This window comes from Tinamus guttatus, unplaced genomic scaffold (genome assembly GCF_059628265.1).
Source record: "Tinamus guttatus ecotype Peru unplaced genomic scaffold, ASM5962826v1 Tinamus_guttatus_pri_ptg000242l, whole genome shotgun sequence".
NCBI classification, from domain to species: Eukaryota; Metazoa; Chordata; class Aves; order Tinamiformes; family Tinamidae; genus Tinamus; species Tinamus guttatus.
Window position 1 is genome coordinate 812,702 of NW_028288776.1, and position 16,722 is coordinate 829,423.

Below are 16,722 nucleotides of genomic sequence, written 5' to 3' on the forward strand. Positions count from 1 at the left end.
GAGCCAGCATCCTTGGGGGCAGGGAGCCGAGGGGCCCGGGCAGCTGCAGGAAAGGGCACAGCCCGGACTCGGTTCCGCTGGCTGCCGAACACCTGGGGCCATCGCTGACCACCGGGGAGAGGGGGCATTCAGCATCTGCCGGAGCACCCTCCGAACACCACGTCCTAAGGGAGCCACACGAACCAGGAAGACCTAGTAGACCAGGTACAAACTAGGCAACCCAAAGCACACAGCTGAAACACGGTTCCCCTGAGGGGATTAGTCAAAGGAAAAAAAATCAGCAGATAAAAACACTTGCTTTTGTCAGTAAAAATTAAGTTACACCCTTGTGCTCAGAGCAAAATAAACTTAAAAATATCTTAAAACAGTGAAAAAATACAAGAAAATTTTATTTAAAAATATATGTACTCCTTACTCCAAACTTGTTTGTACAGACAGGATTTGTTTGAAAAGGAAAAAGAAATAAACATAGCACTAAATGCATATTCAGAGTATGCACTTCCTATAGCCTATATGGTAGAAGTGTATTTCTGTAAAACCGAGCAAGAGGAAGTTAGTTATTCAGCTTTCATGTGTTCCCTGACATCGGAAGGCAATGTTTCAAACAAGGCGTCCTCTACAATGAAACCAGTTCGCTTCAAAGCTCTACATTCACCAAGTTCAGCTGGGAGAATTTCAAAGTGGTTGCCTTTAATATCCAAGTAGGAGAGAAATACCAAATTACCGATTTTGGGTGAAAGGACTGACAAGCTGTTTTTCCCAATTTTCAGAGTCTTAAGCTTTTTGCAAAAGTAGAGTTCATCTGGCACACTCTCCACTTTGTTACAAGTGATGGAAAAATATTGTAAACTTTGCAGAACTCCTATTTCTGGTGGGATAAAGCGAATGTCATTGTAAGACAAATCCAAATATCTGATTTTGTTGCATAGGAAGAGGTGGGATGGAAGAACCTCTATTTTGTTATGGCTGAAGGAGAGGCGTTCTAGGCTGGTGAGTTTCTTTATATGCTCAGGGATGTATGTTATACTGTTGTACCACAGCTTAAGGATTGTCAGTTTTCTCAGATGTTGGAAACTTACTATTTCTTCAATTGATTTGAGGTTGTTCTCCTTTAAATCCAATTCCTGAAGACTGAGAAGGCTGAAGACCGCATGAGGAATGCGTTCTAAATCGCAGTGAACCAGTTCCAGCTCGGTCAGGTTGACCATCTTCTTCAGGTTGTTGAGCATGACCAGCTTAGTGCCATCATTATGGATGCACAGTTTTTGCAGGTGACTTGAGACATCAACAGCAGACTGTGGGATTTTGGACAAATTACTTTTAATGTAAAGAATTTTAAGGCTTTTAAGTTCCCGGAAAGACTCCAGTGTAATGTTTTTGGAGATATCATGACTTAGAGAGCCAATTAAATAGAGCTCTTCCAAATTCCTGAGGCCATACATCCAGTGTGGCAGTTCTCTGATGTCATCAAACTTGACACTTAAGATCTTAAGATTCTCCTTCAGAAAGGCCAATGCGGCGCTGTGGATCTTCACAGAGCACTGGTGCAAAGACAGCTCTTGGAGATTGTCCAGCTGGGCAATGGTTGCTGGTATCATCACGTTATTAATTATTTCAAGTTTTAAAGACTGCAGCTCTGTAATTTCAAAAACTGTGTCTGGGAGTCCAGAGAGCATGAAAAGCTGTAGCTCCAAATGACTGTGGGAGTTTGTCTGTAGCCGTTGTCTCAATTTATCTGCAGTCCACTCGTTGTTTAAGTTCAGTTGTTTCAGCTTATTTTCACTGACTTCAGACAGAAAGACAGCAAATCTCTTGGAATAGAGAGGATCATATTGATCTATCATATGAAGCATAAAAGCAAAGTCATTCTTGACATCTGGGATATCATCAATTCCTGTCTCTTGACGAACATATTCGAAAGAATATTCTTTCAGTGAGCGATAGAACAACCAGTATAAAGTGTAAAGGCATGTGAGGCCGTAGATGCTTACAAAGCACAGGTAGCAGTAGGAAAGCTTAGAGAACAGATGGGCCATTGTGTGATTACAGCAAAAATTCTTATATCCTGTCATGTCTTCAATATCAACATTACAGACTACTGTAAAATTAACTTCTGAGACAAGTGCTGTGTTGTAAGCAATAATGATAAGGAATTTAATTACCTTAAGTACAGTCTGGCGAACATACATAACATAGAGTATATCACCTTCCTCGACATGCAGTCTGAATTTCTTCACTTTTTCAAACAGTGCTTTGGCCTGTTCACCTTCTTTCTTATCTAGCGCTCCTGGTGTCCCCTTATCCACAACCAGCTTCTCAGGGATTGATTTTAAAGACTGCGTCTTGACCAAAGTGCCTTCGGTGCTTGGCTGGATAGTGTTAGACTTGCTTACATTATTCTTCCTGTTATCTTTCTCTTCAGAGTCCTCCCCTGACACTTCTGATAAGGCTCTTGTTGTCCAGGGAGAGTCAAAGCACTTCCCAAGTATCGAAATGAAATGCTCGATTTTGGAGCTCGATCCAGGGAACTTGAACCAGAAGTTACTGCACAGCATGAAGACCAGTGTGTGTATAAGGACAAGGTAAGGGAAGTACTTGGCATACCAGTGCAGGGCACGCTCGTAGCACACCTGATTTATAAAGCTGTACTGCTGAAGGTCCAAATCAGTCTTCAGTCCTTTCATTTCAACAGTAGCTGGAGCAGTGGATGGCTTGGGAGGGAGCGGAGTTGTGTCTGGGATTGTGTGAAACACATTGGAGCTGTTAGACTGGTTCTGGCAAGGCTGTATTCGCTTTGGAAGGCATATTATCTTGTCCTGCATGACCTGAAACACACAAAAAGACACCCTGTCAGCTGACGTACAGGCAGTGGCGGCACTGCCAGGAAGCGGCGGTCCCGGGAGCTCCTCCCCTGCCGGGCATTCCTCCTCACAGCTCTGCGCCGGGCCCGCTTTGTGCTGTTATTGTTGTTGTTAGGCCCAAAGAGACGCTTGTTCTACACGCCAGGAACCAGGTCACCCCCTTCCATCTACGGTTAGCTTTCCATAAGTTGAATAAGAAGGCATTGCAACAATCCAGAAAAAGGGAAAGTGCGGGTAACGCATCCCGGCAGGACAAGGGGGAAGCCTCTGCCTTGCTCTCCCCAGGGACAGCGTGTTCTGGCTGCGCGTGCTTACCCTGACCAAACGCAACGCCGCGCTCACAGACTGTGGACTGGAAAGCAGCGCTGCTGCATTCGTGTGGGTTTATGTGCAAACTGGGAGGTCTGGCAGACCCAGAACGGCTCGCGGAGAGTCAGGACGGGGCTATCAGCACCCCTGCTATTGTTAGGCTTTGGTCTTAGTCAGGATATATAGGGAAAATGGAGAGTTGAAGGCTTTTCTCTGTGTGTGTGCATGGACTTTATTTCTAATCATTTTCTCATATATATTAAATAGGAAGAGGCAGTCCTCATTCCAAACACCTGTGAAATATAATGTAGCTCTGCCCTCAGCCCATCTATAATGCAAAACAGAGCAACTTTCTTAACTTGGGCCAGCCTCCCACGCTGGCAACCACAGGTCACAACACCTTTGGGCACCAGTCATCTTCAGCTTAGCTTGGGGTAACAGGTTGAGCTCAGTGCCAGGCTCCCTGCAGGACGGAATTTAAAATATTAAAAAAATAATCCATGTGATAAACCAGGGAGCTCTGTTATTTGCCTGAATGACTAACTGGGATTAGCCCAAACTAAGAATGTGCCTTTAACTGTAGTGGGGATGTATCCTTTGGCATCAGGGTTGCTGAGTGCACTCAACAGAGGTGGGCAATAGGAGCCACCAAACACCGATTTCACCCAGTGCAGGGAGATGCTGCACTGGGACCTCACATATTTTTAACATTATCAGTGCCACAACTGTGGCCACTTCAAAAACTTCTTGCCTGTAAATGCTATTGTTGTCAAGGGCAAGTAACAGAGTATTCTGTTATATTTATACACTGGATCATGTCTTTGCTAGTAAATTGGAATTTAAAAATTCCCTGTGTTATTCGCATTGCTTCCAAACACTATTTTCCAGTGTGCTTCATCCAATCAAGCAGATAAATTTAAAACTGACAGATACTCTACTTTATGTGCTTAAGCAAACACTTGGCTACCAAAGCAGAATAAATCCTTGTACAGAGAGATTTTTAAACACAGACATCATACTTTCCAAAAGATATTTGAAAAGACAATACAGGCAAAACTACAGTTGATTTCACATAAAAACTGGGACATGGTATGTGAAAACCTTGAGCCATGTAAGGGAACAAATCCTGCTGAAATCAGAGTTCTGTCAATGTGTCCTTTTTGCTCCATTTCTGAGTCATACCAAAGAACAGGCATCCACATTTGAACTAGCACTATGGCCTTCTACTTTTGTAGAGTCCATTACAAACAGAAATTTCCATTTTTTTTTTTTTTTACGTTTTGGTTCTTTAGCACAATGTAACAAACAGGGAGTGACAATAGCGTAAGTCGTCCATGTGGGAACACCCGCAGAGATGCCTCGGCATGGAGGAGGCATAATACAGGTTGTGGCAGCGTTAACAAAATCTCTATATTCATTTCAAATCTATTTGAAGTATAAAGGAAAAAAAACTATCAACAAATAAAAATGTCAAACCAACAACAACAACAACAAAGAAAATACTAAAATACATTTTTAAGCTCCTAACCAACAAAAGAAGGTAAGAAATGGGACTTTCAGTTGATGACTGTTTTGTTATGTCAGACTGTGGTGAGAACAGGCATCCAGACACAGGCTTTTGTCAAGATAACCAAAGGCAATTGCCAAACCAACAGCCCTGGCACCGCTCCATGGACTCCAGCACAGAGGCACTGATTTACAGCCACTAAAAGCCTGGCCTGTGTTATTTCATTTTGCTGCCTAAATGACTTGTAATTCTGGGACCAGTCAATTTTCGTGTTGTTCGTGGTGGACACAAGGGAATGGCAACGTGCGACGCCCTCCTGCCAGGGCCCTTTCCCGCCTGCCTCGGTCTTCCCGTGCCCCCGCCAGTGCCCACGCGGCCCCGGCCACGTCCTGCTCACCTGCAAGGTGCACCCGAACACACCGATCATCAGCATGGCGACAGAGAGGTAGTCGGTGAAAACGTCCCACCAAGGCTTCAGCACCCGGAAGGCTGGCTGCTGCTCCGAGAACTGCCGGAACTCGGTCACGGGAATCATCTTCCTGCAAGAGAGGCATTGGAGCACTGAGCCCTGCTGTGCTATCCCATCCCGTCCCATCCCAACTCCCAGCCCCTTCCAGCCACCCTTCCACCTTCATTCGCTTACATTTTCTCTGCTGTGGTTTCAGGGATGCTTTGAAGTACTCCTGTGCATTCCCACCACGGCTTTAAATGTACAGTGCTTGGAGCACGAGCCACCAGAGCACCTCAGCTAACCGAAACTGCAGGCAGCACGGGCGCACCAAGGGCTTTATCTTCACCTCCGCGCTGAGCCTTACATCACCGCTTCCTCCGAAAACTCAGCGAGCGTGTACAGGCAGAGAAACCCATCTCAAAGCCCACAGCACATTGTGCAACTCAATCCCAAGATCCAAACAGCGTAGAAACACCCCAGCGGGTTACGATGGCAGGATAAAGACACATGGGAAGGCAACTAAAACTGTCCCAAAGGACAAAAACTGCCTTCTGGAGAACGTGGTAAGTGCTCTGGCTCCTGCTGCTTGGCCAGGGCACAGAGGCTCTTGGCTGCGCGGGGCGATGGTATGCGGTACTCAAACAAACTCCCCTCGCTCTGCACGTGCTTATCTCCCCCGTGCTCAGCGGACACAAGAGTGGAGCCACGGCGCTTCAGCAGAGCGTGCCTGGGAGCTGCTGCCACCAAGCCTTCGCGTCCCACGTCTCCTTTTGAAAACCCACTGGAAAAAAACACCCACAGACCTCGGGCATTTGAGGAACCCCACGCAGCTTTCCGCACGCCCCGGCACCAGCGCAGACCCCTCGCAAGGCAGCGCGGCGCTGGCGGGCTGCCCACTCCCTGCGGCTCCTGGGAATACTGCTGGCCGGAGCTGAAGAACGGCCTGAACTGAGCTCTCTGCGATCCCCGAGATGTTTCATGGCCATGGAGAGAGGAGGCATCACCCTCCTCCTCTCTATTCCCACACAGAGCCTTGGCAGCAGCAATAGCTGCTCACAAGCTCTACAAAAATCCCGGCTGAGGAGGGCCCACTTCCACAGGCGCAAAGCTGCCTGGCTGCCGCATCCGACAGGCACCCGCCTGGTTTCCAGGGCCCTTCGCGTATCATACGTTTGCTTGATTCCCCCTGAGTGACATGTAGGGAACTGAGAGGAAGGTAGAAAGTTCCTGGCACCACAAACACAGGCTGTGTGGTCCCTGGCAGCGCGAGGCTCCCCGCTGGAGCCTGCACGTATCGTCACCGTGGTCCGCGATGCACAAGGAGGGAGACCTGCTCGCGGGAGGCCTCTCCAAGCCGCGCGCGAAAGCCCCGCTTTCCGTCAGGACAGGGGCTTCTTATCAGCTGACTGAAAATTATACCTTTTTTAATTCTTCAAATACAGTGCTGCTGAATGATGATGATGTTATTGCATATGGTGACAGTAAAGAAAGGGGCAACACCTGCCTAACAACAGACCACTGGACAGAGTGTGCAAGAAGCATGAGCTGTCTTTTACTCAAAGAGTAGTAAATGTCCCTCCTATGAATTTCAGTTCACCTGCACTCAAAATGCTGTTTACTGACATGACATAGTCTGTGCATGGGACAGACATGGGACATGTGCACTCTGCCCGATTAAATATTACTCTAACCCACTTTAAGGAATTATTGAATTCTAAATATTGAACTAATTTGTTCAATTAAAATCAGAATGTTTTCTTCTATTTTTCCTCTCTCATACATTTTAATCATCCCTAGAGAAAACAAAATTGTATGTGAGATAGATTATCTAGTTCCCTGCTACCAGAAGGAGTCCCAGAAGGGGCTCAGGTTAAGAGAAGTTGTACTGGCTGCAGAAAAGAGCTGAGGGTGCCAGATTGAAGAGGGGAGAGAGAAATTAGAAGAGATTTTTTATTATTATTTTAAAGTTTCTAGGAAATGCAGAAGACTAGATGGGTGAAGACCAATGCACAATAATGAGAGGGAATACTGGGCCCAGGAGCACGGAGGATGTGCAACGAGCACCCAGCTCCCCCCGCAGAGGAAAGGGAGAGGCAAATATAGCATCCTGAAGGAACGTGCAAGGACTTGCAGATAATAAACAAACAGATATGGCCCCCGCTGGAAATAGAGACGTGGAAGAGAACCAAACAAAACATTCAGGTCCAAACTCCCCGCTGATGTAAACAGGCATGGTTTCCAGCTAAATCTCAGATATTCGCTCCAGCGGCAGCACTGACCGCAGAAGGCAGCTAATGCATAGGCAATTGGGAGCAGGGCACGATGCCTTAATGGGACCTCGAAGAGCTGGGGGGAATAAATAGATCTGAGATGGGGGGAAGAAAAGTCCTGGGAACAAACATGACCCATTAATAAATGAGAGCGATTAAACTCAAGGTCGCCTCCGATGGGGCCGCGCTGCAGCGCGCTGCGGCTCCGCTGCAGCGGGGCGAAGGAGCACGGCGAAGCGCACGCCAGGGGAGCCCCGCACCACACACTGGCAGATGGGGCAACGCACACTGTGAAGGACACGGGTGTCCCACGGGCCGGCGGCTGGAGAAGCGCTGATGAGGGCGCTTCCCGGCTCCGCATCCACCCCAGCTGCACGGGGGCCGTACGGCCAGCAGACCCCGCTCCCCCGCTGCAGCGTGGCTGCGCTGGCCTTGCTTGTGCCCGGGGAGGTTCTGCACTTCCAAAGACGCTTTCCCACTACAAGGAAATGGCGCATTAACATCCACAGGCACCTCCAGCACAGCCTCGAACACTAGAGCTTCTGGCGCTGCAGAGCTGCCCAGCCCCGTGCGCCCGCTATCGCTAGGTAACTGTTGCTATTTTTAAGCAATTCTGGCAGAGTAACTTAATTCACTCTCAGCAGCGGGGCTTTGAATGAATCCACACCCGGCTCCAGGCTGCGCTGGCGGACACTAAAGCCCTGCATGTGGCCCCATGCATGCTCCAGCCCGGCCCAGTGTGGTCCCAGCGCCTTCGGGACGAGGAGACACCAGGGAGCAAAACGTGAGGAAGCCAGCGGACAGCCCAGCGCCGGGGAGCAGGGAAGGGGAGCGGAGCAGGGGCAGGATGAGCAGGCCGCTCCCCTCCCTGGGAACGGGAAGGCCGGCGGGATGTCTTGCCAGCAGCGGGCCAAGGAGGCGCATGACCCCAGCCCATGGGGACTGAACCCAGCCTGCCCATCGCTGCACCGAAGGGGAGCGCTGAGGAGAGCGGCGTGGGGACTGCTCTGCCAAACAGAGGCCTGAGAAAGCGCTGGGCTCAGCAAAACCCGCTGCCCTTGCTGCTTGCAACATGTTGCACACACTTGGATAAATTATGAAAGGCCTTTGGGGACTTCTGCTGCAAGCAGGTCCCTGGGCTAGTTCCCATGCATGATTTATAGCGTATTCATCTTCATTAAAGGCGCGGAGCACGGCACATCGTTAGCATGAGGCGGCCACAGTTACGGGAAGCAGGAGCCGTGCCTGGAGCGGCGCGGGGATCGCCCTTGCCCCCGGGCCCCGCTCGGTGCCAGGGCTGGCCCCGTGCACACTTCCAAGGGCTCCCACGAGGCGCTCCCGGCGGTACCGCAGCCACCTCCGACCAGGAGCTAAAGTGCTCTCCAGCCCTGTCTTCCCTTAAAATGTTTTAAAACTATGATTTAACCAAAAATTACTCAAATCTTTTCTAAGAACAAGCTTAGCAGAACGCACATTAGATTATATATAGTACAAAACTTGCTGTTTTCCAGGTGCCGATGCTGTGGAGCACAGCCCCACGTTTGCCCTGTGTATGAGGGATGCCCGTTTCTGTGCTGGCACTGGCTGCCCACAGCAGGCTCCACTGTACACCCCTGGAAATTGTGGTTCTCCTGTGGCTTCTGCAAATGCAGCCCCTGGAAGGGCTGACCCCTGGGTCTGTGCCCGGCACCTCGAGCCATGGGAAAGGCCTGGCCTCGCTTAAGCGCTTTACCAGGCCAGACAGAAAGCAGACGCATGGGCCAGGCACAAAGTTTGGAGAATAGATTAGACTAAAGGGGAAGTACTGTGATAAGGGCTGTAATTAGCAATCCTAATTCCCAAGGGCTCAAAGATACACTCTTATCCGAGATCCTATATGTGGGATTGTGGGTACAGTGAAAAAGTGCCCAAACTACCCCAAAGTTCAGTTCTGGTAATTATCTTGCTATATATTTGTAAAAATGTATTTGCATATATCTGTGTGTGCATATATATATATATATATATCATAATGTCTAGCATTGGGTCAGCGCAGGCTTGGCCAGTTCACATGCAAAATACAGTGAATGCCTCTATGATAACTTCTCTCTATATTTGAGGTATTTAAGGATAACAGTCCCCATAGTGAGGCTTTCTTTACATTGGTGTTCCCAGTGAAAAAATGCTGTTGAAAGCTACATTGAAAACCGACTACTTGATAATTTGGCAAAAAAGTATCACTCATTGCCAGCCTTCCCAAATGCAAGCGGCTACTTTTAGCTCTGTTAATTATAACAGAGGATTTCATAGCAAAAAGGAAAGATCAGAATTTGGAAGTTAGAAATACAAACAAATGATACTGTTGCTCCAATATAAATCCAACATTAAAAGAGCTGGAAAGCTTTTAAAAGCCATTTAAAAAACAATCCGTTCACATCCAAACAGTTATTTTTAAAAGTCCGTGTGTTTACTGCATTTTCAAACAAACTACTTGAAATTCTGCATCTCGGGGCTGGGGCTGGCGAGGAAAGGCGGCCCCGAGGCCGAGCAGAGCGTGCGCGAGCGCTGCCCCCCACGGCCCCGCCGTGCCCGGCTGCCGAGCACGGGCACAGCCACTTGCTCCAGGAGCAGGAAACATGAATGAGCAGAGCTACCACTTGGTAGTATAACATATTTTGCAAGCTCTCTGAAAACAACTGAGTCTAAACTGAGCGCGAGTTAAAGCTTGCCCTGTGCAACTGCTGGCATTAATCCGATGTGATACCACATGCAACAGAAGTTATCTGGGTCAATTCATGGCAGTTTGCATTCTGGGGAACAGACGAAAACAGCAGCGGCCTAAAGAATAAATCATTGTAAACCATTCCGCAGATTTTGGCGGTCCTACAAAGCTCGTCCCGTGCAGCCAGCACGTGGGCAGAGCTGCCGTGTCCCCACGGCCGGGCTGGCACGCGAGACCCCCGCCCGGCATCCCCGAGCACCAGGACAGGCCCCTCCTGCCCGCTCTGCTCCAAGCGCTGGCGGCAGCCTGGGCCGCTGCCCTGCGAGCGCCAGGCCCGAGTGCCCATCTCGCAGGGGACGCACTGAGGAAGCGGCTTTACTTCAGCTGCGCTTCAAAATATACCTTGCAATCCACAGCCGCACGGACAGTAAATGCCGCTTTGGCACCAGGAAGCGAGACAAAACCCTCGCTGTTTGTTTTAATAGAGCCACAGTGCATTTTCATGTATTACGCACCAAAAATACCTCCCATCGTCAGCAGCTCTTTGACTTCTATTTGGTTGGACTGAAGACAAAAAAATGTTCAGGGCTGGACTCTGCCAGATAAAATCTCAGTGAAATCAATAGGAGTTCTTCCTGTACCAAGTGCATAGGGCTGTATGCAGATTTGGCTTTGCTTAACTGTTCATCTGATTTTAAAGAAAAGTGAGCTGCATGCATTTCCATGTCAAAAAGACTGCTTCAAAGGCAATACTCATCATTCTGCAGCTTTGGGAACAACATTCTTAGTTTATCAGGGCTATCTTTCAAGCACAGGGCCCTCTTCGCAGAGCTGTAAGATGTTCCTAATGCGGGTGAAAAGGCTTAAAAGCAAACCAAAGTACTGCAGAGGGAACTGTGCAGAGAGTGTTAATTTAGTACTCCTAAAGTACATCTCAATGACTGAGAAAAGTAACACACATCAGGTTTTAATCGGTGCTACACCAGGTTTTCCACAAACACTTATTTAATATATTCAGATAACAAAGGCCAAAGCAGCTCTCAGCTTCATAGAACAGAAAATACTGAATAAACTAATGCCACTCATTGGCAAAGAAATATTCAGGGGCCTTAGCCTTACACAAGGGCTCATAATAAAATATTTTCAGCTGATATAATTAAAAATTAATTCCTAATTGGGGCAGTAAACACAAAGGGTCCATTCTGAGTTCTAAATAGCCCAGCCATCTGAAAAGTTAGTTAAAAACATTTTATGCAGTGACTGAGCCAAAAACATTAAAGAAATGCCTGCTTTCACGATTGGCGAGACGTCTTCGTATAAAGGATCTTTTCTGCTCCCGCTCGCATGCTGCACAAGGGAGCTCTCTGGAGCCTGCGAGAGCCTCATAAAACACAAGGCCCCGCACACCTGGGCAAACACACAGGTATGCTCAGCCCCAAACACATCCCAGGCACTTTCCTCCCCTAAAACCATCCTTTGGGATACAAATACCCAACAATAAGGACACAGCTCAGTCCCATCCTCTCTCTGGATGGACCAGGGAAAGCCACTGCAGATGGACTGCAGCTCATGAGACACGTGGTGGGACGACCTGCACCCGTGCGCAGAGGCATCAGCACCTACAGAACTCCAGGGGCTTTTAAATAAACCTCAGGGTTTGGGACAAAACTGAGCTTCCTGCCTTAGGTCTTTATTGACATTTTTCGGATCCCAGGCCCAGGGTCTGCCTGTAGAAGATGGAGGAGCTCTAGACGAGGCTCCTGCAGAGTCTCCTGTTGCAGCAAGGAGCAGAGCAGAAGGGCCGAGGCGAAAGCGCTCGCTGGGCCGCAGGTGCGCAGCGCCCTCGCCCATAAATCACAGCAAGGAGCGAACGCTCCCTGTGGCCGCAGGGCGCTAACAAAAGGCTTTCCGCAAGGCATTGTCTGCGAGCGTCCCTCCGGCACGCCGGGACAGCTGGGGCGAAGCAGCCGCTCCGCCGGGGACAAGGACACGGATCCTCCAGGGGCCTCTCGCACCCTGCGGAACCCGCGGGCCGGCAGCAGCGCTCGCTCCTGCGCTCGGCCCTGGATCACGCGCGCACCGGGCATCGCACCCGGCCACGGCTCTGCTCACCCTCCGCTCCAGGACACGCATCAGTCCGAGCGACCGCCTCGTTTTCAATGATGAGCACGGAAAACTGGAGACATTCAGAGCATTTCAGCAGCCTGCAGGCTGGTTTGCCCTGGGTTTTGGATCCCTGTCAAAACGACATCCCTGTTTGGTGTTGCCACTAAAGGGAGGAGTGACCTTACTCTCCCAGGTGAATACTGCTTAGTCCAGAATCTGCAGGAATGAGATGCTGAATGCTGCTCACCTGGGAGCCAGCAGGAAAGTTAAAGCTTACTTTGACAGAGAGAAATAGATCTGTAATGCTACCATATGGGAGCAAACTTAGGACCTTTCTGAGGACAACAGTAGCACATTACACGTATTTCGTTAGTAGAGCAATGAATATTTTGTTAGTAGAGAATTTTACTTTAAAAACACAACAGTACAAATAAAATAAAAACCTTTTATATGCTATGGTTATATTGCAAGACTGGAAAAAAATATGTATACTTTAACTTAGAGCAGAATCCTCCCAAACTCTCAGAAAATGTGCATTTACATGGCAATATCCTACCTTTTAAAAACCTGACCTGGTCAAACACTGGATTGCAAGTCAGCCCCTTCATGGGAGACACAAACATTGCTGAGAGAATCTCCACACTGGAAAAGCTGCAGAAAAGGAGCATATTGGTACAAGCTTATGTCTCCCTGGATGACACAGTTGTAAAGTCCATCTTCCAGCTGATTAGCTTCTTGTGTCAAGCAATAACAGGTAAAATGATTGCAGGGAAGAGAGGCGGATTCAGGGTCTGTCAGGATTAAAGCCAGTTTGGCCATGAGAAGATGATGATGCCTGCCCGGTGGTACCAACAAAAGCAATACAGCAAACGGCACAGATCTTAAAAGGTCTTAAAAACATACAGCCTCTGTGCTATAGTATGAGTTTACATCAAAGCTGTGTCTCTGGACAAAACACTAAGGGATGAAAAAGAGGAAAACTTTCATTCTGATGAATGTATAAAATCCAGCTTTGGAAGGAAAGGGCCTCCTTTCCTTCCTACATGAGGGGCCTACATTAGGCTTCTCAGAAAGCATTTTGAGGTCATTTTTATTCTTTTCTGATGTAAAATGTTTATTTTACAAGCTTTCTTTTATTACACTGTTCTGTCCCTCACTCCTCAGAATTTCATGCCAGCAGAGACAATATAATTTAACTAAAGTTTTTTTTTTTTTTTTAGAGTAAAAATCCTGTGCAACCGCACAGTAGCTCCTGTCAGCACTAGTGTCACCTACGCTTCTGTGCTTCCTGCTGCCTGCGGAAGGGCCAGGCTGGGAAGTGCCTTTCTGGTGGTGACCAGGACCTGCTGGAAGCAGCGGCTCCCGCGGGCCCAGGGACAATCGGAGGAACTGCTCTCCCAGCGACCGCTGCCGGCCTCGCTCTGCTCTTTGGTCTCGAGGCCACCTCAGCGCTGGGCAACCCTCCCCACAGCCCCGGCCACCCCGTCCGTGGGACCCGCTCAGAAACCAGCCCTGTCCTAGGCTGCTCAGGAGGTCGACTCCAGCTGCGGCAGAAACCGTTGCAAGATGGCACTAGGGAACTCCAGAGTCACACGAGTTTGTTCTGCTCTGAGAACCAGCCCAGGCCTATAGAGTAACTGGATTTTTAGTATTGGCCAAAAAGTTTATTTTTAAAACCACTTACAAGAATAAAAAGAGCAAAAGAAAAAAAAAAAAAAAAACTACGAAATGTTCCACTACCACAAAGCCTTGTTGGGGGCCTGTTGGTGCTCAAATGGGAAGAAAACGGCTGAAGAGCTGCTATGCGCTGCAGCAAAGCCAGAGCACAACCGCAGCAGCAAAGTGTCTCAGAAAGCCGGGCCAAGCACCGGCACCGCGGGCAGCGCCGAGCACCAGGAGACGGGATCTCTGGTTGAGACACCCAGCGAGGCCCTGCCCGGCCCCAGCCGAGGATGCCGGGCGCTGATCCGCGCCCGTGCGAGCAGGCACCACCGGCAGAGAGAGAGCGGGTGCTGAAACGGGAGCCTGGGAAGGAAGCGCCACCCTTCCAGCTGCTTCGGCCACACCAAAAAGAAAAGTAAAGGCAGCTCCAAAACATCAGGGGAGAAGGGAAATACACCTACTCTTGAATCTGAGAGAGAGGGTTTCTTTTTCTCCTTTATCCTACATAGCCACCTCCTTTCCCTCTGCTGCAGGGTCCCTTTCTGGCTGCCCCTGTTTTTTCATGGCACCCTGGGAGCTTCAGCGCTCGGCAGGAGCGAGGACGCCCACGCGCTGGCGCCGGGCTCTTCGCAACATGAAGTCATTTCTCCGCAGCAGGCGCCTTCTCCAAAGGCGACCAGGCCGAGCTGTATCTCGCGGTGCGGCCGCTGCCCCTGGGGCCGCCGAGGGAAGCGGCTGAGAAGCGGGTCAGGATGCGGATGGGTTAGGGCTTGGGGGAGGCATGGGATGAACCGGCCTGAGCCGCTGCAGGGCCATCAGGACCAATACTGGCCCCCGCAGCATTGGAGGAGGGAGCAGACTGCACTACTCCAGCACCCTCCGGCATCCTCGGAGCTCCGGAAAATCCCGGTAACCCCCCAGCATGTTCCAATACCCCCCCGGCATCCCGGCACCCCTCAGCATCCCTGGTGCTCCCCGGTAACCCCGGCATCCCGGCACTCCCCAGCATCCAAGGCGCCCCCGGCACCGCCCGGCGCCCCCGCTACGTCTCGGTACCCGCCGGCATCCCCCGTACGCCCCAGGCGGGCCGGGCCGGGCCGGGCCGGGGCAGCGCGGAGGAAGCCGCGGCGGCCGCAGTTCCGCCCCGCCGGCGCTGCCCGGGCCCAGCCCGCAGCCCCGCGCCGGGGCCGGCGCTGCCCTCCCGGCCCCGCGGCGCTGCGGGCGGCGGCGCCTACCTGGACGGCGGCGGCGGCGGCGGGCAGGGCGCTCATGCCGCGGGCCGGCGCGGAGCGGAGCGGCGCGGAGCGGCGCGGGGCGGGCGGGGCGCGCGGGCGGCCGGGCCGGGCCCCTCCGCGCCGGCTCCGCCTCCCGCCGCGGGCCACGTCCCCGCCGCGGCGCCCGGGGCTGAGCGGGGCCCCGCGCGCGGCGCCGGCCCGGGAAGCGCCGCCCGGGGCCTGCGAGGGCTTTGGCGGGAGCCGGGAGCCCGGAGCCCGGCCCGCGGCCGCACAGAGGAGCCTCGCGGGGAGCCGCAGCTGGAAACAAACCAGGGGCAGGTTGGGGGTAGGGACGTGAATGGAGGGGCTGCATTAGAGCTGTTTCACGGCAAGAGCACCATGGAGAGCTGGGCCAAAGCTGGGCCCCGGGAGCTGAGCGCAGTTCTGACTTCGTGCCTTTTCTACCCTATCTCAGGGACTCCTGAAGGCAGCGACAGGTCCCTGCTTCGGGAATCTCAGCTGACCCGTAATGGGGGACGTTCAGCTCCGCGTTGGACTAAGGCGCTCCCTGCGCGGAGCCGCTTTCCCCCGTGCCCGAGCAAGGCTGCCCTAGCAGAGGCGCCTCAGAGAGATGCTGGTCTGAGGCTGACGGGAGCTGAAAAGGGCTGTTTCTGTAGTGCTGCCAAGTTCCCTCGGAGCTGCCAGCCCCCAATCTTTAAGCAGTATTTCACCATTATGTAATTTTAAGGGCTATCCCCATGCTTTGAGGGATAAAGCTGAAATATAAAACAGAGAAAGTGAGCAAGATTAGCCATATGGAAGAGAGCTCTGGCTGGCTTTCTTTCCTGAGCTAAGAAACGAGATTGAATATATCTGTTATGACCATTTCCGCATTCATTTTCTTTTTATTGGTTTCTTTCCATTACTTCTACCTCCTGGCAGCAGCTTGGAGATTCCCTCCCTGCACTGGCTCTTTCCCCCTTTCAGACATTTGCAGGCAGTTTGCTCTTGCTTTCGTCATCACTTAGCTCATTTAATCTTCCCTCGCTAGCCCGTCCTTCCCGTTACCTCGCAGCGCTGCTGCTTTCCCCGAAGCAGCTGGCGGCCGCGCGTGGGTCGCGGGGTGACCTGGTGGCCATTGTAATCCTGCCATTGTGAAGGTTTCCTGTTGTGGACGCGGGGGCTATTTTTGCTCAGGACTCCACACGGAGCCCAACTTCCCCCCGGACAATAACTACAGGGAAGGTCAGCGATAGCAGAGACGGCCCATGGGCAGCTGTGGGTCAGGCGAGTGGCGGACTGAAGCTTAGGACAGAGCTCTGTGTGGAAGAGGACCCCAAAATTATTCACAGCGGACATCAAATATTTTGCATTGAGAGATTTTGGGTTCCAGCTACCTCGGCTCCATTGGAAACATTTTGCTCTCTGCAGAAAACAGTACAAAATACCTGAGAATTTTCTTTTTAAGAATATCCAAGCATTTGAAGCCTGAAAATACTTTTTTGTGTGTGTATATTTTAGTAAAAGTATTACTTCTACTAAATGACAGCTATAAAGGATTCAACCTTTAATGAAAGTACAAGTTTTTGACATGCTTTGCTTTCAGGTGTGCCTTATTTTCATCGACTCCAGTGGAATCCA

General features: G+C 50.8%; 1 protein-coding gene across 1 annotated transcript; it reads right to left on the reverse strand.

Moving 5' to 3' along the window:
- Positions 1-371: 371 nt before the first annotated feature.
- On the reverse strand, positions 372-15,165 carry LRRC8C (leucine rich repeat containing 8 VRAC subunit C). The gene is made up of 3 exons (XM_088526049.1): positions 15,103-15,165; positions 5,075-5,216; positions 372-2,825 (listed from the first exon to the last, which is right to left on the reverse strand). The coding sequence occupies exons 2-3, from the start codon at positions 5,210-5,212 to the stop codon at positions 558-560; spliced, it is 2,406 nt and encodes an 801-aa protein (XP_088382175.1). The 5' UTR covers positions 5,213-5,216; positions 15,103-15,165; the 3' UTR covers positions 372-557.
- Positions 15,166-16,722: the final 1,557 nt, after the last annotated feature.